Genomic DNA, 22,206 nt, shown 5'->3' with positions numbered 1-22,206 from the left:
ACAGCTTGGCAGGAACCTTTTAAGTGCAGATAAGTGTCCAGAGGACGTTAGAAGACGATGATACGCCCTGTCATTTACTGAACGTGCTGCCGCAGTGTTCCTGCTCCCTGTGATCATTTGAATTCATTTGTTCTCTGGGAGTCGCACTGTTAAGGGATGCACTTCTAAGTTTCTCTCTTTTCTTACCCCCAACCCTGCCTTAAAAAGACCCAGTCCAGTCCACTTTGTTTTTCAGTAGCCTCTAGGGCATTTCTATGGTGGAAGTATCCAAAATACTGTCCCAGAAACTTCAGTGTAGGAGTCCAGCTACCAGAGGTGAGAGCAGCAGCGTTCCTGGAGGCTGCTGTCTATGTGACCATGTATTTACTAGATTTGAAAGGATACACGATTCTTGGGAAGAAATCAGCTGGGAACTATTCCTGGTGAACTGTCAAAACAGCCTTTGAACCCACAGTGTTGTCCCTGTGTCCTGAAGCAGCACAAGAGCAGGGCTGGTGCTACTGCCACCACCTTCTTCATGTTTACAGTGGAGAATTCTGTTAGCCTGAGCAATAAAACACCTGGAAAACTCCAGCATCCCCACACCTGTCTCTGCTTCTGCTTGGCTTGGGCAGATGGGGTTGAAAGCACAGCAGCCATACCTTGAGAATTTGTGAGGCAGTGGATTATTGGGATAAATTTAGGGATAATAGTCAGCCTTTCCATGTGCTAATCCTCTGTGCTACTGACTCCCTCCGTGGCTTTTGTAACCCACCTCAGCTCTTACACCCAGCGTTCTCCTCTGAGAAATAACACTTGACTCGGGCTCATGAGGGAGGTGAATCAGCTTTAATTAAGATTTGTCGAGCACTTTGTTGATAAGTTCTCAATAGCTGGTTGCTATTTTTTGTGAACACGCAGATATTCTTAGCACCTGCAGTGGGAAGTGACACAAGGCTGGGGATCTCTGGGAAGCAGCCCTGCCAAGGGAGACGGCGCCTGCTCACCGCGGCTTTGTCAGAGCCATCCTGGCTGTGGTTCACGAGGCAGCTCAGCAAAACCCCAAATCCCTCTGAGTCTTTGGGAAATCTGAAATGTTCCTGAGAGCTAAGCCCTGCTTTTGCATGAGATTTGTAGCTTTTGCCCCCTCGCTGGGTTTCTCTCAAGCTGCTGGTTGGGTTTGGTGCAGCTGTGTTCTGGTGGCATCAGCTGCTCTCACCTGCTTTGTAACACCTTGTGGCAATGACTTCAATGGCTTTTAACAACTGTCCCCTCAAATTAAGGTGTCTGGGGTAGGCAGGGCTGGGTGATGGCCCCTGTGGGCTTCAGGCATTGCAGAGGTCGGTCAGGCTGTGTGGGGTGGGAGGGGAGGAGGGAAGTTGGGAAGCCGTGCCCTTCCCCAGGGCAGCATCCCATTCCCTGCTGGCTTCTCTGCTGCAGCAGCAGGTGGCAAATGAAGCTTGATGAGCTCTGTTAGTGAGGGATAAGGAAGGCATGAATGGAAACGGTCACAGCAGTGCTGGGTCTGTGTTGTGTGGGTGCCCCTCAGCAGGATGAGGAGCTCTGTTGTATTTTGGGGAAGAGAAGGCTGTTCATTTGGCTTTGTCACTGCTGTAGGAGTAGCCAGATGGAGGATGCTAAAAGGAAATACAGGGCTGGAACAGCGTCCTTGTCCATGCCCCTGTCCTGAGCCAGGTGAGAGATGCTTGGCTCCAGGCTGGACAGTGGTGGATGGTAGTGCAGATCTGGAAAGGGCCCAGTTCCCTCTGGGCCTTGATGGAATCCCACTCTCAGAGCCTGACAGCTCATCTAACTTGTCCTTGCAGCAAACTGAGCAGCCAGTTTGTCTCTTGCCTTCATAGAGCATGGAGCCCTGTGGCTGCTTGTCCTTGTAAGTAACCCTGTTAAAATCTGAGAGCTGGTACTGGCCCTGGAGAGAGCAGGGATGGAGAAACCCCTCCACAGCTGGTATGGGGCAGCATGTTTTATACTGCTGACTGCTCTGCTGGCTGCCCAGACCCTCTGGTTTGTCTGTAACTCAGAGCTGATACCCAGCACAGAGCCCAGAAATGGGTATTTTATGTTCCTGCATCACAGAGGGGTGTTCAGCTCTTTGGAGCTGTGGTGTCACCGTGCTGGCACATTTAGTCAGGTCCCCAGTTTTCCACAGGTTCCCTCTGTCTGGAGAGCTTTGCCCTGGACTCTGTGTGCTTGATCTCTGTTTGTGCTGTTTCCAAGTGCACTTCTTTGCATTGTTTTCCTTGCTTTTCTTTCTATTGATTTGTGGGTGTTTTGGGAACTTTTCTTCAGTTTATCAATTCCGATCATGACCTCCAGAGTGCCTCCAGCTCTTAACTCCTGGGCATCCTTTCAGGTTTTATAAAAGTGCTTTCTCTTCATTGTTCAAACTATTAATGGAAAGGTTGAACAGAAGCAGACCTGGGCTGAGCTCCCAGGGCTCATACACAGGGATTTCTCTTGTGGTGACAGGGAATTGCTGATAGCTACCCCTCAAGTGTGTGGGGTTGAGTTGCTTTGGTTGGTCTTTTTTTTCTTATTAATGAGCACTGGGCCTCATGAAGGTAGCTTGCCCAGACCCAGCTCCTCTGGCTATTGAAAGCATCAGATGGATAGAATGAAAAACCTGCTTTGTGCTGGTCAGAGGTGTGATGGGCAGGTCTCTGTAGGGGAAGATTGTGCTCTCCTTCTGAAGGCTGAGGTGATTTTTAAGAGCTTTCATGAACTTTGTTCACCTGGGGCTTCTTGCTGATGCTTGCTGGGACTGGCACAGCTCTGAGACAATCCTCAGCTCTGCTTCCCACTCAGAGCTGCCTCAGCAGTGGGCTGTGCATGGGGGAAGGTGTGTCCAGCATCTCCTATTTCCCTTTTCTCTCCATAAGTCTCTCAGTGAGAGTTGGGCTTGTCTGTATGTGGCTAAGGTAGCAAAAATGCATTTTTCTCCTCAAGCAATTCCACGTTCCTTGTGTGGTTGCTCTTCTCTGGAAAAGAAACTACTTGTTCTGGAGAAATTAATGACACTCATTTTTATTCCTAAATAGTGTGTCATGGTGGGTGTGGTTGCAGGACACCTCATTGCACCAGGCCTCTGCTGTCACCTCAGTGCCAACTGCTTAAGGAAGAGGAGTTACTTGAGCTGAAATAGATTTCAGTGCAAAAAATCTCTGCTCAGCTCTACCCTCCCCGAGTTCTGTGAGTACTGAGCTGCTGGGCTCAGCTGCCTGAGGTTCAAGATTGGTCCTTTTCTGAAGCGCTATTCCATCTTTCTTTGCACATGGGTGTAACTGTGGGGTGAAATTTGGGGCCCACCGAATTTAAGGACAACACAGGGTGTTCATGTCTTCCTCCTCTCCTGACTGGTAACTTGTGGTACCCAGCTGTTCACTCCAGCTGTGCTTCAGGGACACCGGAGACGCTGTGCCCTCTTTGTTCTCCTGTATTGGTCCGTGGCTGATGGTAGAGTCATGGAATCATGGAATATTCTGAGTTGGAAGACACCTACAAGCATCATTGTGTCCAACTTGGTGGATGCCCTGACCTAATTTCAGTTCCAGGGGAGAAAATTCAGTCTCCCTAAAACCTTCCTATGGTTTCTCTTGGATTCTTCCTCACTTTTCTCCAGGGGGCTGTGTGCTGTAGTTAAATATGGATGGAAAGATTGTGTTCCACTCTGGATTACAGCTGAATCTCAGTGGTGGATAAATTGCATCCCAAGTCTAGTTTGCAAAGCCCTTTGGGCTTCATGGGCTGCAGGAAGCAGTATTTTATTCTAGATGTGTGTTTGCTGATAATTCTATAGGATTTGCAGACAGCAGGTTGTAAGAGCCCTGATTATACTGGTTCCCTGTGCAGTCAGACTCTGCCCAAATAATTCAAGTGCCTGCTGCAGAGAAAGGGGAAGGAAGATGGAAGGATGATTTAGAAATCTCTGGAGTAGATGGGAAAAAGATGCATATGTTGATCTGAAGGAGATACCAAGCCACATATATGTCTTTCAGCATCTAAATAAAAATCAGGATTTTTTAAATGGTTGCCTACTTAAAGCCCAAATAATTCCTTTAATGACAGGTTTTAAAGGTTTAACTTAATTTTAGAATTTTTATTTCAAGTGTCCTTCCATAAAATTAACTTTTTGAATGCAGAATGCTTTAATGTCTTCCGTGTTAGTGCTCATTTGCAAGAAATCTCTGCACAGTTATTTCTTATGTACCAGTTAAATCTATCAGCCAACAGATGTCAAGTGTAGCAAAAATGCTATAATAATATTATGGTCTAATAATAGTTATAATGATTCTAATTACCTGGTGCAGCTTTAAAGAGAGGCAGATTCAGAGATGAGTGCAAAGGAGGTGTTTAACCTTGAACTGCAGAAGCAGGGCTCTTCCAGAGGTGCCTGTGCTGCGCCCTCTCCTCCCTATCAGACATCCCCCTCCCTTTATTTCCTCCAGCAGACTGGGAGCAGCACTCTGGTGTGTTTTTAATGTTCAGACCTCATTCTGGCTGTTTTCAAAGAGTGCTGGTGAGCTGAGGATGAGCACGTTTCCTGCAATACCTGGGAGTGTGAAACCTGCTCATTTTCAGCCTCTGTCTGCCCTGCTCTTGGCGTGCTCTCACTGCCTGATGATTGTGGCACTCGAGGATTGCTCCCACCTCGGGAGCTGCCGAGCCTCAGCGATCTCCATCCTCTCTGCAAGCTGCTTGTGCTGCTCTTAACTGTCAGGGGTGGGTTTGCCACAGCCTGAGAAGCACAAAGCCAGAGTCGCCTGATGGGAGGGCATTTGGGGATGTGCAGGTGAGTGGTTGAGAGTTGTTGATCCCTACAGAGGCTTTGGTGTGGGGGTAGGAGAGCACTGGGCTGGTGTTTGAGTGCTGTGCTTGCCTTGCCTTCGACAGTCTGGCCCCACAGAGCCTTGTCAGAGTCTCCTTCCCCAGCTGCTCCATGTGCCAGCCCTGTCACATCACTCCCAATGCCCTCTCACCACCGTATTTTTCCTTTAGGAAGGATCCTGGGCTGCATTTGCTGTATTCCTGTGGTTTTTCCCGATGTTGCTGAGTGCTGTTAGTGCCTTGGGGCACCAGTGCTCATTGTGGCTGTAGTGTAATGGATCCCCTCGTGTCACAGCTGCTCATTTAATCCTGTGACATGAGGGGTGAGGAGTCCCTGGCTCACAGACCAGCAGCCTTTCCACAGAGGAAGCCCTGTGTGGGCTGGAAGTTGACAGCTTTCAATGATTATATGCTGAACCTTCTTCCTATAAATAATTGATTCACAGGCTGATGAGAACTACAGGAACTTATCTCTCAGTTGCTGCTCCCTGGCATGGACAGCAGCTGGAGATCTGCTGTTTTCCTATAAAATGGATCCAGAGGTGCCCTTGTAGGGTTTTATTAATTTCCAGCCTGCTCATAGGCTGACCTGCTCTGCTTCTCAGGAAAGTCCTGCCTGCCAACTCCTGCAGCACACCTTGTGCCAGGGCTTGTGCTGTTGAGAGCTCTGCCACCTTCAGCCTTTCCCTTGGGCAGGTTCAGCCTCTCCCTTGGGCAGGTTCAGCCTCTCCCTTGGGCAGGTTCAGCCTTTCCCTTGGGCAGGTTCAGCCTTTCCCATGGTCAGGTTCAGCTTTTCCCTTGGGCAGGTTCAGCCTTTTCCTTGGTCAGGTTCAGCTTTTCCCTTGGGCAGGTTCAGCCTTTTCCTTTGGGCAGGTTCAGCCTTTTCCTTTGGGCAGGTTCAGCCTTTCCCTTGGGCAGGTTCAGCCTTTTCCTTTGGGCAGGTTCAGCCTTTTCCTTTGGGCAGGTTCAGCCTTTCCCTTGGGCAGGTTCAGCCTCTCCCTTGGGCAGGTTCAGCCTTTTCCTTTGGGCAGGTTCAGCCTTTCCCTTGGGCAGGTTCAGCCTTTCCCTTGGGCAGGTTCAGCCTCTCCCTTGGGCAGGTTCAGCCTTTTCCTTTGGGCAGGTTCAGCCTTTCCCTTGGGCAGGTTCAGCCTTTTCCTTTGGGCAGGTTCAGCCTTTCCCTTGGGCAGGTTCAGCCTTTCCCTTGGGCAGGTTCAGCCTTTCCCTTGGGCAGGTTCAGCCTTTTCCTTTGGGCAGGTTCAGCCTTTTCCTTTGGGCAGGTTCAGCCTTTCCCTTGGGTAGGTTCAGCCTTTTCCTTTGGGCAGGTTCAGCCTTTCCCTTGGGCAGGTTCAGTCTTTCCTTTGGGCAGGTTCAGCCTTTCCTTTGGGCAGGTTCAGCCTTTCCCTTGGGCAGGTTCAGCCTTTCCTTTGGGGAGGTTTGCCTTCTTGCTGGAGTCAGTGTGTGTGTGTGTGTTGGTGCATCACCATGGAGATGAGGCCACAGGAGCTGCAGGGTGCAGCCTTTTCCAGGCTCACGTGAAAAAGGATGCGGTAATGGGCTCCTCTTATTTAGGGAAAATGATTTCTTAGAGTAAATAAATCGTCAAAGAACACTTGGCATCAGCTCAGGTGCTATTAAGGAGAAGATCTCTTGAAGCCAGAGCTGTGAGGCTCATGCAATATTCACCTGCTTTGCTGTGTTCCACATCAGGTATTGCTGCTGTGCCCAATGCTGACTCACTGACCCACCTGTGCTTTTACTTACCCCGAGATAACAAAGCTCCTGTTGCTTTTCTCCTCCCTGTGTATGTATTTCTCATCCTGCCACAACAGCACCTTCCTGGATCCCTTTCCTTGGCCACTGAGTGTCCAGGCTTTCAGTGCTTTGAGTGGTTACAAGGCTTCAGTTCCCGTGGCTGCTGCTGCTTTAGCCGTGTTTGGGGAGGACATGGAGGGTGTGTGGCAGTGAGCTCTCCCCCATGCAGAAACACCTCTCTGGGTTGAGCACACCCCAAAACCCTGGTCTGGTCATGCAGACATTCTTGAGGGGTTGGAGACACTGCCCTTTCTGTGTGCCCCCCCTCAGCACACTCTTTCTTTTCTAGTTTCTGGTACACGGAACCCTCCCAACAAGGTCTGGAAGGGCCCTGTGGCAACTCTGCCTCATTGCCTCCGCATCTTATTCTAGACTTCATCTGTAAACATCTCTTTGCCCTTGCTAAAAACACTGTCTCTTAATTTTCTCTCTGCAGGAGTATTATTTAATTTGTAACAGTTTTAGGACGTTATTTGAAAAATCCGATATGAAGCTGTATTTCATTTACTGTAATGATCCACTAATGCAGGCATATTTCAAAGGCAGGCAATGCAGTACTGTGGGGTTTAATTAAATTTTGTTTTTCAACTGAGCATCAATAGACAGACAATAACAAATGGTGGACAATATGCATACAGAACAAAGTCTCTTCATTTTCCTTTTCAAGACTGTGGAAGTGAAAACGTATAGCCATTAAAATGGACTTGGCCTTCTCACAACTGCTGCTTTAGTGTAGTTAACTCACTTCAGGAGGAGTTTTTTCTTCTTACTCTGCCTTAATTAATTTTCTTGCTCTCTTCCTGCCCACAAAATAAACTCTGACACTGTGGAAAATTTCCAGCAGGAGCCGTGGGTGATCTAAGTGCTTCTGCAAGTTCTGCATGTAGTTTTGAATACTGTGTTGGTACCTAGTGTGTGATGGCTCCTCCAGATGGGCCCTCCTGAGGGTGACAGAACAGAAGGGCTGGATGTGAGGTTCCTGTCTCTGGGAACTGGACATGGCATGTGCCAGCCTTGGAGAGGGAGGGAAAAATGATATTGCTGCCATGGTTGTACTCAAATCAGGAATCAGTAAGTGGCTCTGGAGTGCATTTTGTTCCTCTTCTCCCAGCAAGCGTGGGGTAATCAAGTACAGAGTGTATGTGGGGAAGCTTGGGAAGAGTGTTCCACGTCAGCAGGAGGCTTCTGGGAACCATCTGAGTACTCACAGCGTGGCACTTGGACACGTGTTCTTGGGTAAAGAAATTTGTCACTGGTGCTGTAAATGGGCTCTTTTGTTCAGATTTGAGGAGCAGGGTGAGATGGGGTGGCTGAGGCAGATTTGGTTTCTCCAGGTGTCTGGAGAAATTGCCATTGTTCAGGAACAGAACCAGAGTTTGCTGAGGAACCCGATGGGAGTGTGACTCCCAGTGCACTCCAGCCCTTTGATTCTCTCAGAAATCTCTCAAAGGCAGAGAGCTGAAAAAAGCATTAATTTTTCAGAGGAAGAGTCTCCATTCAGAGATGTGAGTTCAAGCCATGTCCTGGGTTGATGCCTAAAGCTTTGCCTGCTTAACCTGCCTTCAAAGGCTGGGGGCAAGGGCTGTGCCTGGAGCTGGTACTGCTTCCACCACTGAGCTGGGCTGGATCACAGTCCAGAGAGCTGCTGGCTGGAAACTGGAGCAGGCAAAGGCTGGGAATCTGTGGGAACCTGACTCCTGATGTCTGTGCAGCTGTAAGTGCCTGAAAAGCATGGCTGGAAATGACAGACTGGAGTCTGTAACCTCCTCCTCCTCCTCCCTGGGATCTCAGTGTAACACTTGCCATGTTCCAGGTACAGTGTTTGCTCCTTGCTGGAAGCAGCGCCGTGGGTCCTTTGCAGCTCTTGGTGCCTGGGCTGGCTGAGGGTTGTGTTCTGAGGTGGGTGAGAGGCTCCTGGAACAATGGATGGGGTCCTGTGCTCCTGCCAGTCCCTGTGACTGGAGAGGAGTTCTGGTACAGATAAAAGGGGTATAAATATAACTCGTCATCAGGCACCGGATGCTCTTTAAATAAACTGGGAAAACCCCACACAGCTGAGGTTTGTACTGGCCCTGCTATTGCTGGGGGAATGCCCCATGCCTGAATCCTTGTTCTTCCCTTGTTCCTTGCTTTAGGCTGCCAGATTTCCCATTTGCTCACTGCTTTTTGTTGATAGGCAGTGTCAAGGTTCTGTTGCTGGGGTTTGGGGCAGGAGGTTGCTTTCTGGTGACTTGAAGCAACATGTCCAGCTTCCCCTGTCCTTCCTTTGCATCTCCTGCCTTTCTCCCTGTGACTGCTCTCACTGTGCCATAAACTAATCTCCTTCCAGCCAGGAACCTCAGGCCTCTTGCAGATTCACTTTTATGGGGCTATTATCCATCATCTATAGAAGGAGGGGATTTCCTGGCTATGGCAGGGCTCAGATGGCTGCTCCCATATGGAGCACACTGGATCATCTGGAGCGAGTGGCTGAGCCCTGGGCTGAGGGATGTGTCCTCTGTGCAGACCAGGGAGTGCTTGAGCCTGGTCTTTGCAGGAGCAGGTGAGTGATTTGAGATCCTCACAGTACTGCTGGAATGATTTATTCTTGCAGAAGTGCTTACAGCAATTTTAGGGGCTTGTTCTGCCCAGCAGGATCACAGACAAGGACATGCCTGGGCCCTGCGCTTTAGGGGCTCTTGCAGGACTGTGCAGCAAACAGGAGGGCACAAGCCCCTTGCATGGGGAACTGCAATGGTGCTTGGGAGTGAACAAAAATAAGTCTCTAGGACTATTTAAAATGAAAAAGTAGTAATCTGTAATTCAGTTTTGAGGGAATTCTTGTAGCAGGAGAGCATGTGCTGGCTGGGAGGGAAGAAGCACTTGCTCAGACAAGTGATAATCCATTGCAGCCCGTTCCAGACACCTGGCAGATCCCAGCCTTCCTCAGGCCTCCCTGGGATGAGCGAAGTGCTGTGCCACTGGATGAGGAATGTGGAGTTTCTGGACTATGTGGAGTGATAATTAAAACACCAAATCCTTATTCCTGATGGGAGCTGCGGGTGGCTGCCTGGCATGGAGGTGCTGCACAGGAGCTGATGTCTCACAACAAGAAGTGTGCTGGGCTCCATGAGCACTCGGGGCTGACACCGGCCGGCTCGCTTCCTTGGATTTCTCCTCTGGAGTTTGGCAGCCGTCTGCTTCAGGGAGCACAGTGGCCTCATAAGAGTTTATTTGATCTGACACATGACAAATTGTTTCTGCTGGCGGCTACTTGAGGCACAGTCTGTTCGCTGGCAGCCGCGGCTCTGCGGGCGCTGGGAAGTGGAGGAAGGCAGCCCTGCCTCCTCCTCTTAGGAAACATCAGCGCAGGGAGCATTGCTGTGACCCTCCCTGCCATCCCAGCCTCCTTTCTGCTGCTTGGTAACGGTGCTGCTGGCATGGATTATTAATGATGTTAGTGTGCTGGGTGTGTCTGCAGGTGCTGGTTGTGGTTCCCATGGCGTGTTGGCTGCGGGGCAGAGGAGAGCCTGTGTTCTCAAACCAGACCCAGTTGCCACTAAAAACGCTTTGTTAAGTTCCTTTTTTTAGGACACCCTTTTAGCTCTGCAATGAGCAGCAGAATATTACATTCCTCAGCAGAATAAAAAGTACATGTCCCCTGTGAGATAGTGTAAATACATTTTATCTGTTCTATTACCTGCAGTTTTCAGAATATGTCCCCTAAGCATTTTAATCTTGTTTTCCAGAGTTGTCTCAGAGTGAGGAATTGCTCCTATTTGCAACTTTGGGAATGATTACTTGTTCATTAATTTCTTCCCTTTCCTGCTGTCCATCTATTATTGCTTCCACGAGAAAAAAAAACCCTCTCTGTAAATCTCCTCCAAAACAGGGCTGAGTGCCTGATTAGACAGAGAGTTATGTGTGCTGGGAATGTGTTCCTGGGAGATCATCCTGGAGCTGTGCATGGAGCCCTGGGTGCTGCTGTTCCATGCCCTTGGGCACACAGAACCCACCAGGTGATGCCTTTCCCTTGGTCTTAAAATTAAGAGCCAGACACACAGTTAGGGGATAAAGGGTTTTTATCTTGGTATTTAATAAAGATCTTTATGGTGCACCACTTCACCAAGGTGGAATGTGCTGAACTGCACACACATGGTAGTTCACATATACAATTATAGACCTTGCAAATTAGCATATTTAACGAAGATGCCTCAATGAGAGACTTGAAGGAATAGCGTGATATCTTCCTATTTCAAAGTATTTCTCACTAGATGAGCTTAATTTTAGTTTACAGGATGTATTTTAGAGGCAACCTTGGTTTCTCAAGATAGCTTAGGGCTTTCTGGCCTCCAGCTGAGAGGCCTTTAGGATGTTTGGTTTTCTGGCCTAACAGAATGCCAGGCCTATGGTAAGTTATCAGACTTAAGGAATTACAAGTGTGAATGTTAAGGGCACTGACAATACATAAAAGGTATATAAAAGAAAAGGCAAAAAATCCTCATGGCATCATGGGTGCCTGGGCTGGCTCCCTGCTCCTTGCCCTGGGATGAACAAACCCAGCAGGCAGCGGGTGCCAGGGCAGCCGGGCACACCTGGGGCACACCTGGAGCACACCTGGAGCACACCTGGGGCACACCTGGGGCACACCTGGGGCACGGTGGTGAGGCAGGAGCTGGAGGTCAGGGCAGCTCCAGCACCCGAGCAGGGCTTTGCCTGCAGTGCCGGGGCTGTTACAAAACAGGAACGAGATGGGACAATGCAGAGCAGTTCCTGCTGCCACGCTTTTGTCCAGTAGCTAAAAGCCAGTTCAGAGGGTTTTGTGGAAGCCTTGTTTACTTTGGTCTTTTTTTGCTCTTTCTTTAAGTACAGACTTAAAAGAGCTGGAGACTGGAGGCCACTGTAGTTATTATTTCTTCCTGAATAGCACAATAAATGTACCATTTGTCAGGGTCCTTGCCTCAGAAAACATGTGGCCTGCTCCCACTGCTGTTCCCTTTGACATATGAGGAACTGCCCCTGCCTGCCTCTGGGTGTGTGGAGATTTCTCACTCCCTCATTGGGGTCAGTACCAAAACTTGTCTTGACATGTGACATGTGTGGTCACTGGAAGTCACTGTGGAGGCTGTCACTGAAACAGCCTGGATTCACAGAGCAGCTTCATTTAGATGGCAGCTGATGGAGGAGCTCTGCAGAACAGCTGGGTATAAAACCTGTGTGCAGGAGGGGACAGCTGAGGGCTGCAGTCATCGTGGGAGAAGCTCAGACATGTACAGATGTGGTCTGGTGGACCTGTGGTGGATGTACCATGTGCCCACCTGCCATGGCACCACCAGGATGCACAGGCAGCTGCTCAGGATATTCTGGTGTGTCACAGCAGAGAGGAAGGTGCTGGAGGTGCCTCTTTGATCAGAGCTGAGGGTGTGTGTGGGAACAGCCTGCTGCTCATTCTGACAGCAGATTTCGAGCTCTTGGCTTTGCCAATCATCTCACAGCAAACACCAAGACATGGGAGTGAAAGTCCCTGTGTCCTTTGGCTGCTGCTTGGGTGTTTGCAGAGCCAGCAGGTGCAGTGACAGCCAGGACTGTCAAAGGAAGAACCCTCTGTGGAGCAGTGCTGCTCAATACTGAGATATGCCAGTCCATGGAATGGCTCTTTATAGGGTGCCTCACCAAAAGGATTTTCCTTTTGAGTGTCTGGATCTCCTGCGGTTGGTCTGAGCTCCAGATGAGAAACAGTGCATTGACTGGAAGGTACTGAGGTTACAGAGTAATTGTCCCTTGGAAGAGAAAATTGTGGAGGAAACCCACTCAGAATACATCTCTGTTCTTCTCCTTCCTCAGAGCAGGTTTAGGAGTGCTGCGGCTGAGGGGCAATGGGGATAGAGCTGAAGTACTTCTGAGTAAACCCCACAGCTCTGAGGAGCAGGGAGTCTGGTCATGGAGCTCAGGAGGGACCTGGCAGCTTTACTGGCTCTTTAGTTCTCTCTCCATAACCTGTGAGTGCAGATCTCCCTGGGGCAGCAGAGCGTTCCTGTGAGGGGAGCCCCGTGGTGCTGCGGGGTCCCATTGCAGTGCAGACAGTCACAGGAAAGCTGTTTCATAACCTCTGCTGGGATTCATGAGATGTTCAGAGACAGGTTCTCCACTTAGTCAACGTTTTATAAGGATTTAAGGCTGAGGAGCTCTTTGAAGCACCGATGCAGCTTGTTCTGCCATGACAAGGTGGAGATGAACGCTGGCGTGACTTCCATTCCCAAGGAAAATGCTCTTTTGCACGGATCACAAGCTGTGCCTCTGCTACTGGTTGAAGAGACCTGAGGAATCTCAGATCCAGACACTGTGTGCCACATCAAAGCCTTCCCGTCTGAAGATGAGGTGATGGGGAGCTCCAGCTCCATGTCCTTCATGTTTGGGCAGCAGAAGGAAAGAAGGTCCCTGAACTAGGAGTTGCCTGGGGGATCAAAGCTCTGCTTAGCAGAGGCTGACAGGGCAAAAAGCCAGGATGGCAGCAGGAAGGACAAACCCTGCAGAAGATCTGGGCCATCTGATAGCAGACCTCCAGAGGGGCCTGGGAGACCTTCTGCTCTGCTGGAGGAGTGGGGCCAGCATCTCCCCCCGAGGAGGCAGACCTGCAGTGTCCTGGGCTTGACTGGAGCCATTCCCTTGTGCCTGAGGGATTGTTTAATTAAAAAGAATGCTGCACCATCACATTTCAACTGTTTTCTCCACACATTGCTGCAAGTAACATCTAAAATAGCTCTAAAAGGCAACAAACCATTCCCCAAAGCAGGGGTGGCAGATGAACAACTGGAGAGGGAAGGAATTATGTTCTCTTTCAGCTTTCTGTGTCTGTGCATTTGCTTCTGCATTTGCAGCCCTTGGGGCTTGTTTTAATTTAAATTTCCTTGGGAAAAACCCTGTTGAAGGAATGCTGCCTGCAATGGCTTTGGCTGTTCTGCTTTGGGGAGCAAGAGTTGCTTTTCAGTCTTGGGGGGAAATGCCTGGATAGAGGAGCAGCAACGACTACAAGAGTCACTTCTGGATGGTGGGACTGGCAATCTCTCAGCTCTCCCTTCGTGCTCATTCCTGTCCCAGGGCTCATTTAATTGTTTAACAAAGGCATCCTCTGCAACCACTGAGAAAGGACCAGTGCAGGGAGAGAAAAAAGGCAAACTTGCATCAAGCCTTTCATCCAAGCACAGAGAGATATTGCTGCAGACCTCAGTGTTTGTCACCATGGTGTTCCTGTTGGAATGGAGCAGCTGAGCCCCAGCGTGGAGATTGATGTGTCCAGATTAATGCAGGGACTGGGGGCAAAGCAAGGACTGGTCCTGAGGGAACCTGCATGGCAGCAAGTTGTGTTCATCCTCAGAGAGCTCCTTCTTCCCCAGGGGTGGGTTTGAGATTGGCTTGTTCGGGCTTTATTCCAGGTTTTGCTGCCAGTCTGGCAGCTCCTGACTGGGTTTGCCCCATGAGGTGGATCCCAGTGGCCTCTGCCTTTTCAACTGGGAGCTTGCCACAAAACTGGAAGCATGTGGGAGCTGAGCCAGGGCTGTACATCTAACCAGGCATCCCATGAACTCAATCCACAAGCTGCTCTGCCATGTTATTCCTGAGCACATATCCAGGGCATGCAGCAGGTGAGCCCCACGTTTGCTGCCCGTGTGCCATCCTGCTCCCTGCTGCTCCCTGTCCCCTGGCTTGTCACGGGGAGTCAGAGCTGTCACCACTGACTGACGCTCTGTGGAGAGGTGAGAAAATGCATTTTTCATAAAGCTCACAGCTCACGGCTCCTGGCAGATCAATAGGGCAGCTGGAGGAGTCCTTTGCGTGCCCATTGTTGGGGCACCTCTGTGCCAGGTGCTCTGCAGGGACTGGCAGGGGTTCCTTGGCTTGGCAATCCCTATGGGAGGGAAACCTGCAGGCTGAGCTGGGGCTCCTGGCTGGGACAGGCTGAGATTCAGCCAGGGGCAAGGGATGGTTGTGCTGGGCAGGCAGTGTGGTGTGGGTGCTGCTGTGGGAGTCGTGTGCTGGATCCATCACTGCTGGATTTCTATAACACTGAGCAGGAATTTTTCATGGTTTCTTAACCTCTTAATTGAGTTTCTTTATAGGGAAGCTGGCATGTGACAGGGGAAGGAGGTTGTTATTCCCTATGAGAACCACGGGTGAAAAGCAAGAACTTGGAAAATACAAAAAGCTATTTCCAGAGAGGCTAGGAATAAGCCAGTTAAATCTTTGGCAATTTATGGGCCCAGCTGCACTGGGACATCAGGATTCTCTGGGACCTTGTTAGTGCAGCATGTGCTTTCTTTCCTGTTAGATTCTCCAAGCTTGGGAAAGCAGAGGGGATAAAAACACACAGAATGCTGGGAGACTCCTGAGATAGTGTGAGGCAAGGTGTCACCTTGCAAATAGGAACTAATGGAAAGGATAGATCTGAGGGGGGGAGAAAACATCACTTATTGTATGTGCTGTGCATGGGAAATTGCAGCAAGGAGTGGGAGAAGGGAATAGGTATGGGTAGGATGAGAGGTGTTTTTGGCTGGGATTTGGGGTGATGGGGAGGTGAGGAGGAAGGGAGAAGCTGTTTCATGTGGTTGAGGTCAGGCAGTGTGACAGCTTTTAGAAAGATGTTTGCTCTGAAGGTCCCTGTGCATCTCTCATCTCCAGACAAGTCCTAAAGTCCTAAATTGGAGCAAATCAGCACCAGTGCTCTGGTGTGGGCCCAGAGGTCCCTGCCAACCCCAGAGCTCTGAGGAGTCAGTGTCATGTGGTGTGCAGGCAGAGCAGAGCCCTGCGAGAGCAGCTGCCAGAAATTCAGAGAGATGCACTGCTTATAAATAATAAATGATAAATTCAGCCTCTGATCTCCGAGGCACGCTCTGCTTCTGCACACTCCATGCTGGGAGAGAAGATTCCCCATCCTGGACTCAGCAGTCTGTCTCTGGCGTGGAGGGTCTGAGGGGTGCTGGGGAGGCAGCTCATGGAATTGGGGTCGTGCTGAGCCCCAGTGGAGCGTGGCCCCTTCTGCCAGCAGCACTAATGAGCGTGGCCCCTGTGCCACGGCTGCTAACGAGCGCTGGGGAGGGCGAGGGCAGCCTTGCTCAGCCTTCAAACCACCCCAGCTCAAAGCTGTGCTCCTGCCCTCTGGAGAGCAGCGTTTTGTGTGAATGCAGCTTGCTGAATGAATTAATTAAGTCAATTTAAATGATAGACTAAACGATGCTTAGTGTTAAACTGTGCGAGCTGTATAAACAGCAGGGTCAGGGTTGCTGTGGCCGTGTAGAAGGGGCGGTTCTGGCTTTATCCAAGTGATGCACAACCACCCCCTCCCCTGCTCTTGGGGGAGCTGTGGCAGTGCTGGTGAAGCTGCTGGTGCCAAGAGCTGTCCCCACCGTGCCCAGGCACTGCTGGGCTGTCTCCTGCTGCTGGACACATCCCTGTCCTGCTCCTGGCACCTGGCAGGGCTGTCGGAGCTGTGTTGGGTGGTGTCATGGCCAAGCTGCTGCTCGAGGGGCTGATGTGAGCTGATGGCTGCACAGGTAGCCTGGAGGGGTTATTAATATTTATTGTTATTATTTGTTAGCAGCCGTTACAAAGGTTGCATGAGTGCTCAGTAGATGCCAAGCTCTGTAAACATGTGTTTGTGCCATGCTTATCCTGCCCCTCCCACCCTGTGCCCGTGTCACAATTCCCTCCTGGGGGGCTGGTTCCAGTTTGGAGCAGGGCTTTGCTGCAGGTGGGAGCAGGACCTGCTGCCCCTGCTCAGGCTGGGCCCAGCCAGCCCAGTTTATTCCTGCCAGCCTCAAAGTGTGGCTTCCTTGCTGTGTGGGTTCTCTGTAGGCAGCAAGAAGGTGTTCCCACAACTTTTCCCTTTGTGTGGGAGTGTTTTTAACACGCCAGAGCAGAGTCCTAGTAGGAGTAAATGATGAGGAGCAGGCAAGAAGAATAAATGTTTTTTTAAAGCCATTTCATAAGCGACATGAATGGAATGGTCTGTATGGCAGCTACAGCCTCTCCACTGAGATCCTGGAGGTGTGAGGGGGCTGGCAAACAACTGCTGCTCCCTGGGCTGTCCTGCCTGGCTGGGGCTTTGTGCCCAGGTGGGACCCTCTGGCAGGGCTTGGGGCTCTCACTGGAGTGGGGCTGGGGACACCCATTGGAGACACAGGGGTGCTTTCCTGAGGACAGGATGCCTGGAAGAGCAGAGCTGCTGAGATCATCCTGGGCATTGACCTCAGGTGATGGTGTGTGCAGGTTGTCCTGCTTGAAAGCACAGGGTTGTGCAGACCCAGCTAGTGACTGGGGAAGGGCATTAGAGTGTGGCCTCCCAGTAACCCTCTGTGGCCTCCCAATAATCCTCTTTTTGCCCACCATCTGTTTCATCTCCTAGGCACAGGTTGAATTTCAGCTCCAAGCCTCCTCTTTGTCCAGTTGGTGTAGCTGTGCAGTCAGCAAGCAGGAAGGACAGCTGGCCACAGGGTGCTCCCAAGGTGTGCAGCACACCAGCAAACATGAGTGCTCCTCACAGACCTGGGGACCCTCTTGCTCAGAGGAGGAAAATTGCAGGTCAGGTCAGCTACATTTCCTTCTCTTTCTCTGTGGCACTGCACATCACTCAGCCTGTCACGGGGGGCTCGGCCGTGGATGCCACCATTGGAAGGACATTGTGTGAAGGGGATCTCAGCTCGCTGTGAGTGCACTCTGTGTCCTGAGAGCCTCTCCAATCCCACAGCCCCCGTGCACGGCTGGCTGGAGAGCATTCCCTGAGCTGCTGTTGCCCAGGAAACTTCTCTTCAGCCACAGAGGCTGTGAGTGCCAGCAGGTCTTTGTGCCCTGCTTCATCTGGAGATGCCTGGGGGTTCCCATCCCTGCCCTGCACTCACTGAGGGATCTCTGTTGGTGCTTTGTGCTGGGAGGCACACGATGTGCTGCTGGTGCTCCCCTTGCCATCTTGGTGAGGCTGGCTGGACAGAAACCTGCCCTGAGTCCATCTGCAGACAGTTTGTAAGGCTGTAATACCGATCCTGCTCCCTCAGGTCATCCCTAGGTGAAAACAAGGATTAGCTTATTGTTATTGTTTATTCCTAGAGATAATTGGCATTTTTGTATCAGCACTGGGGTGGCAGCAGGACCAGGACAGTGCCTGTTCCCTGTGCTGGCACTGCTGAGGGACCTCCAATCTTGTGTCCAGTTCTGAGCTCTCATGGCAAGAAAAACATGGAGGGGCTGGAGCATGTCCAGGGAAGGGAACGGAGCGGGAAGGGGCTGGAGAGTCAGTGCAGTGAGGAGCAGCTGGGAAAGGGGCTCAGCTGGAGAAAAGGAGGCTCAGGGGGAACCTTCTCCAGGAGGGAGGAGCCAGGTTGGAGTCGGGCCCTGCTCCCAGGGAACAAGGGACAAGACAAGAGGAAATGGCCTACAAGCTCTGCCAGGGCAGGCTCAGGGTGGGCACCAGGAGGAATTTCCCCATGGAAAGGGGGCTCAGGGATTGGGAGGAGCTGCCCAGGGGGGTTTGGAGTCCCCATCCCTGGAGGTGCCCAGGAAGGGCTGGAAGTGGCACTCAGAGCCCTGGCCCTGGGCTGGATCCCCCCCACAAGGTGGGGATCAGGCACAGCTTGGACTCAATGGTCTTGGAAGTCTCTTCCAACCTCAGTGATTCTGGAATTCTGCTTCCAGCTGGCTGCAAAGCCAGAGGCTGATGTTGGGGCTGAGGAGCTCTGGGATGTCTGTGTGCTCTCCTGGAGCAGCAGGTCAGAGCTCAGATGAGGCTCCTGGTGGATTTGTTGGAGTGGCACAGGATGGGCAGCGTGGGCTCTGTGCCGAGCTGTGAGTGCAGCGCTGCCAGCAGCAGGAGGCATTAATGAAACGTGCTCCTCTCTCTGGCTGCCTTGGAGCTGTCACCTGTGACTGTGGGAGCTGTGTTCCTGGGGCTGTGCAGCTCCCTGTGCACAGCTTTGCCCTCACTGGAATGTCCCTGCTAATGAGGAGCACAACTCTGGGCTGCTTCTGCTGCTTCTGGCACAGACCAGGATTTCTGGAGCAGAACCTCCCAGCCAGCAACATCCCCTCCTCTGACAGGAGGGTTACTGCCAGCAGTGGAGACTTCTCAGAGTCTGACCCTTTGCTCTTTCCCTTGTGCCTGATTTTGTTTGACAAAAAAGGATTATTGTGAGAAAAACCAGCCCCTCCACTCTGCACAAGGGGAATTTGTGGCCTTCCTCATCCAGTTTTGCTGCTGCCTGGCTGCTGTACGTGCTGGATCCCCAAAGATGCCCTCAAATCCAAGCAAACATTCCCTGTGCAGGTGGAGTCACCATGACCACCCTTTCTGCTTCACAAGCTGGAAGGGTTGTTTCTGGAAATCCATTGTGTTCACAGAACATTCCGTGTGGAAATCCTCTCCTGCTCTCTGTGTGCGTCTGTCCGTAAGGAGATGTCAGCCCGTGCAGGCTGCTCTCCAGGAGCTCCAGAGCCTCTGTTGCACATGTTGGCTCCTCCTGCCTACCTGGGACTGAAGCAAAGTGCTAATTGTTGTGCAGATGTCATCTGCCAGGCAGGCAGGAGGCTGGAGGCTTGAAAGAGGCTGTGCTGTCATTTGCTAGCAGCCTCCTCGGTACACGTGAGCTCTATTTTTATTGGGAGTGTGCGTTTGCTTTCAGCCACTGCTTTGTTGAATTTCGCTTTCTTTTTTTTTTTTTTTTCTTTTTATTTCCAGGCTTGCAGATAAAGTTTGAGGGATACATTTATTTTTCATTATTCCAGCTTTGCTGCTTGTTTTATAACTGAAAAAACCTCAACCAAACCAAGAAACCTGTTCCCTGTGTAAAAAGCAGCAGTTTGTTCTGAGATGAGAGGGAATTGTGTGTTGTGGTCATGCTGGACTGCTGGACTGAGGTCAGGACTGTGGGACTGTCCAGAAGGGCACGAAGATCAAGATCTGGGAGCAGAGGGAGTTTGAGGCTGTGCGTTGTGCTCTGGGTGTGCCAGCTCAGGAACCTGGGTGTTGGTTGTAGCCTGGTTTTGCTTGGCCATGTCCCAGGAGAGAGCTGGAGGCTCTGGCCACAGGTTGGCTTATGAAAACAAGGAGCTTTTCTTCTACTCCAGCTGTGGTTTAATAAGGGCCTGCGGGCCCTTGAGGTGGTTCTTTGACCCTTTAGAAAAGAGGAGACACTGAAGGAGGAAATGGGAGGTGATGCTTTCCTGCACTGTGTGAGTTAAGCAGGGGGATGCTCATTGCTCAGGAATGCTGTGGATGTCAGAAATCGAGATCTGTTCCAAAACCAATTAATGAGAAAAATCCAGTAGATGTGGTAGAGGTGGCTCAGAGGTAGAGGCTGCTGCTCAGGAAGACCCTGGCTCAGGAGTTTTTGGAGGATGCAGAAGTACATCAGGTGCACTGTGACCTCTGCTCCCTGCTCTGTCCCTCTCCTGGTTTCCTCTGACCAGTGGGATATGGGGGGTTGCTTTTTCTTTTTCTGGCAAAAACCAAGCAGGGAGAGCAAGAAGTAACAAAGTGGAGTGGAGGGACAAGGTACCAGTGAAAGGGTGGAAGAGGAGGAGGATTCCCTCCATGTCCCTGAAGGCTTCTGGGGGCAGAGGCTCTTTGGTGGCAGGAGCTGGTGTTGGGTGCTGCTGTGAGCAGGTTTTCTGCTTTGTGGGACACAAAGTAGGTTGCTTCAAGGAGGGAGAACTCTGCTATCTGATGTGCCACCCTGATGGACAGCAAAGCAAGATATTTCGGACTGTGTGTAGGGGAGGAACTTCTTTAAAACCTGGATAGGAGTAGGAGCAGACTTGATGGAGGGATGAGTAATGAAGGAGTGTTTGAACGGAACTAATCAGTCCTATCTTCTTTCAAAAGACCTCATTTAGTTTAATTTAGCAGCGTGTAAATTTAGAGCCAATCAAAGGAAATACTTGTGCAGCCTGTGTGCTGGCAGGCTGCTGCACTCCCTAGCCCAGCAGAGAGCTGAAGGCTGTAGGTGGATCCCCAGCCTCGTGTGAGGCACTGGGGGCACATGTGTGTGTGCCACACCAGGGTGGGCACACCAGCTCTGTGCCCGGGCACTGGCACCCACAACAGCAGCACCCTTCATTCCCCCCTGATGTGCTCCATCAGGGTGTCCCTGTGCTCCATCAGAGTGTCCCTGTGCTCCATCAGGGTGTCCCTGTGCCCCATCAGGGTGGCTCTGTGCTTCATCAGGGTGTCCCTGTGCTCCATCAGGGTGTCCCTGTGCCCCATCAGGGTGGCTCTGTGCTCCATCAGGGTGGCTCTGTAGCCCATCAGGGTGGCTCTGTGCTCCATCAGGGTGGCTCTGTGCCCCATCAGAGTGGCTCTGTAGCCCATCAGTGTGTCTGATCTCTGTGTCTGTGCCATTGCTCTGCTCCTTTGAACACCTGAGCGTGGTCAGAGCCAGCTCCTGGCCCCACGGCTGGGCTGAGCCTCTGCTCTGAGCAGCAGGGAAAGCCTTGTGCTGTAGGAACCACTGAGTAAACCTTGCTGACCTCTGCAAAATGTTGTTTTCCTCAAGAAAAACCTACATATGGATTAGATGAACCCCTGATCCTTGGACAGCTGGTCGTTTTGTTTAATTTGAATTAACGCAGCTACTTCTCTGCTTAAAAAGAGGCACAGGCATAAAAAGCCTTCACGGGATTGCACTGCTTTTTATTTTTCCCTCTAGTTGTCATCCATGGCACTGACACAGAGATTTTAAACAAGTTCTGCAGGTCTCCTCATATTTTCCAGGAGAGATATTATCCCCTGTGGGGTCAGTATAAGTTGCTTGGCATTACCTGTCACAAACCCCATTAGCAGTGAGCCCCCACGAGTCCCCTGTGCTCACACCTCGAGGTGTTGTGCTTCCTGCCGTGTCACACTCCTGATCCCACGCTGTGTTGCAAAGTGTTGTGTAAAGAGTCCTGAAACCTGCAAAAATGGAAAAAAATACTGTTGGGTTTGTTTTGCTTTGCATTTCAGGCTGGTGGCAATGTCTCCTTGGGCCGGGCTCCTCTCCACCACCTCCAGGGTCAGCCTGCTGCTGCTGCTGGGGTCTGTGCTCTTCTCCTGCTCCAGCCTGGGACAGAGAGTGCCTGTAAGTTTTGGCTGCTCCAGCTTGATTTCAGACTGATAAAACATGGATGCTTTTTGCCTTTAAGGAAATGCCCATTATTCTTTAGGAAACGTCTTTCTCCTGCTTGAATTATGAAAACAAACCAGAAAGGATTCTACTGATTTCTGTGTAAATGAAGAATCGCTTGTGTGGTGCTGCCCATTTTTGCTAGAAATGCTAATGAAAATGGGGTATTGCAAAGCAACTGTGGCCAGGCAGTGACAGCAACACTTAAATGAACCAAGTCACATCCTTTTATCCTTACTGAGCATTTAAACCCCAGCACTTTTCCTGAGCAGAGCTGGTAAACATCAGCTGTCTCCATTATGTGTTTGAACAGATCCAGCACTGGGAGGCCTGGTGGTAAATTTACAATAGCCTGTATCACTAACTCCCTCTTGGATAATCATAGAGCTGTGGAAATCAGCTAAGTAATAACTGCTCCACTCAGTCCTTTTTAGTCCTGTTGAGT

General features: G+C 50.9%; 1 protein-coding gene across 1 annotated transcript in view; it reads left to right on the top strand.

Annotated features, from left to right (window-relative positions):
- The first annotated feature begins 6,476 nt into the window (after positions 1-6,476).
- Positions 6,477-22,206, top strand: part of SIL1 (SIL1 nucleotide exchange factor) — a 90,347-nt gene continuing 74,617 nt past the window's right edge. Inside the window, 2 exon segments of the mRNA XM_054516489.1 lie at positions 6,477-6,531; positions 21,602-21,716. Of these exon segments, the coding sequence (XP_054372464.1) occupies positions 21,612-21,716 (105 nt within the window). The 5' untranslated portion in view covers positions 6,477-6,531; positions 21,602-21,611.

This window comes from Molothrus ater, chromosome 15 (assembly GCF_012460135.2).
Source record: "Molothrus ater isolate BHLD 08-10-18 breed brown headed cowbird chromosome 15, BPBGC_Mater_1.1, whole genome shotgun sequence".
NCBI classification, from domain to species: Eukaryota; Metazoa; Chordata; class Aves; order Passeriformes; family Icteridae; genus Molothrus; species Molothrus ater.
The sequence above is the reverse complement of the archived record's forward strand: the minus strand, read 5'-3'. Positions and strand labels throughout refer to the sequence as shown.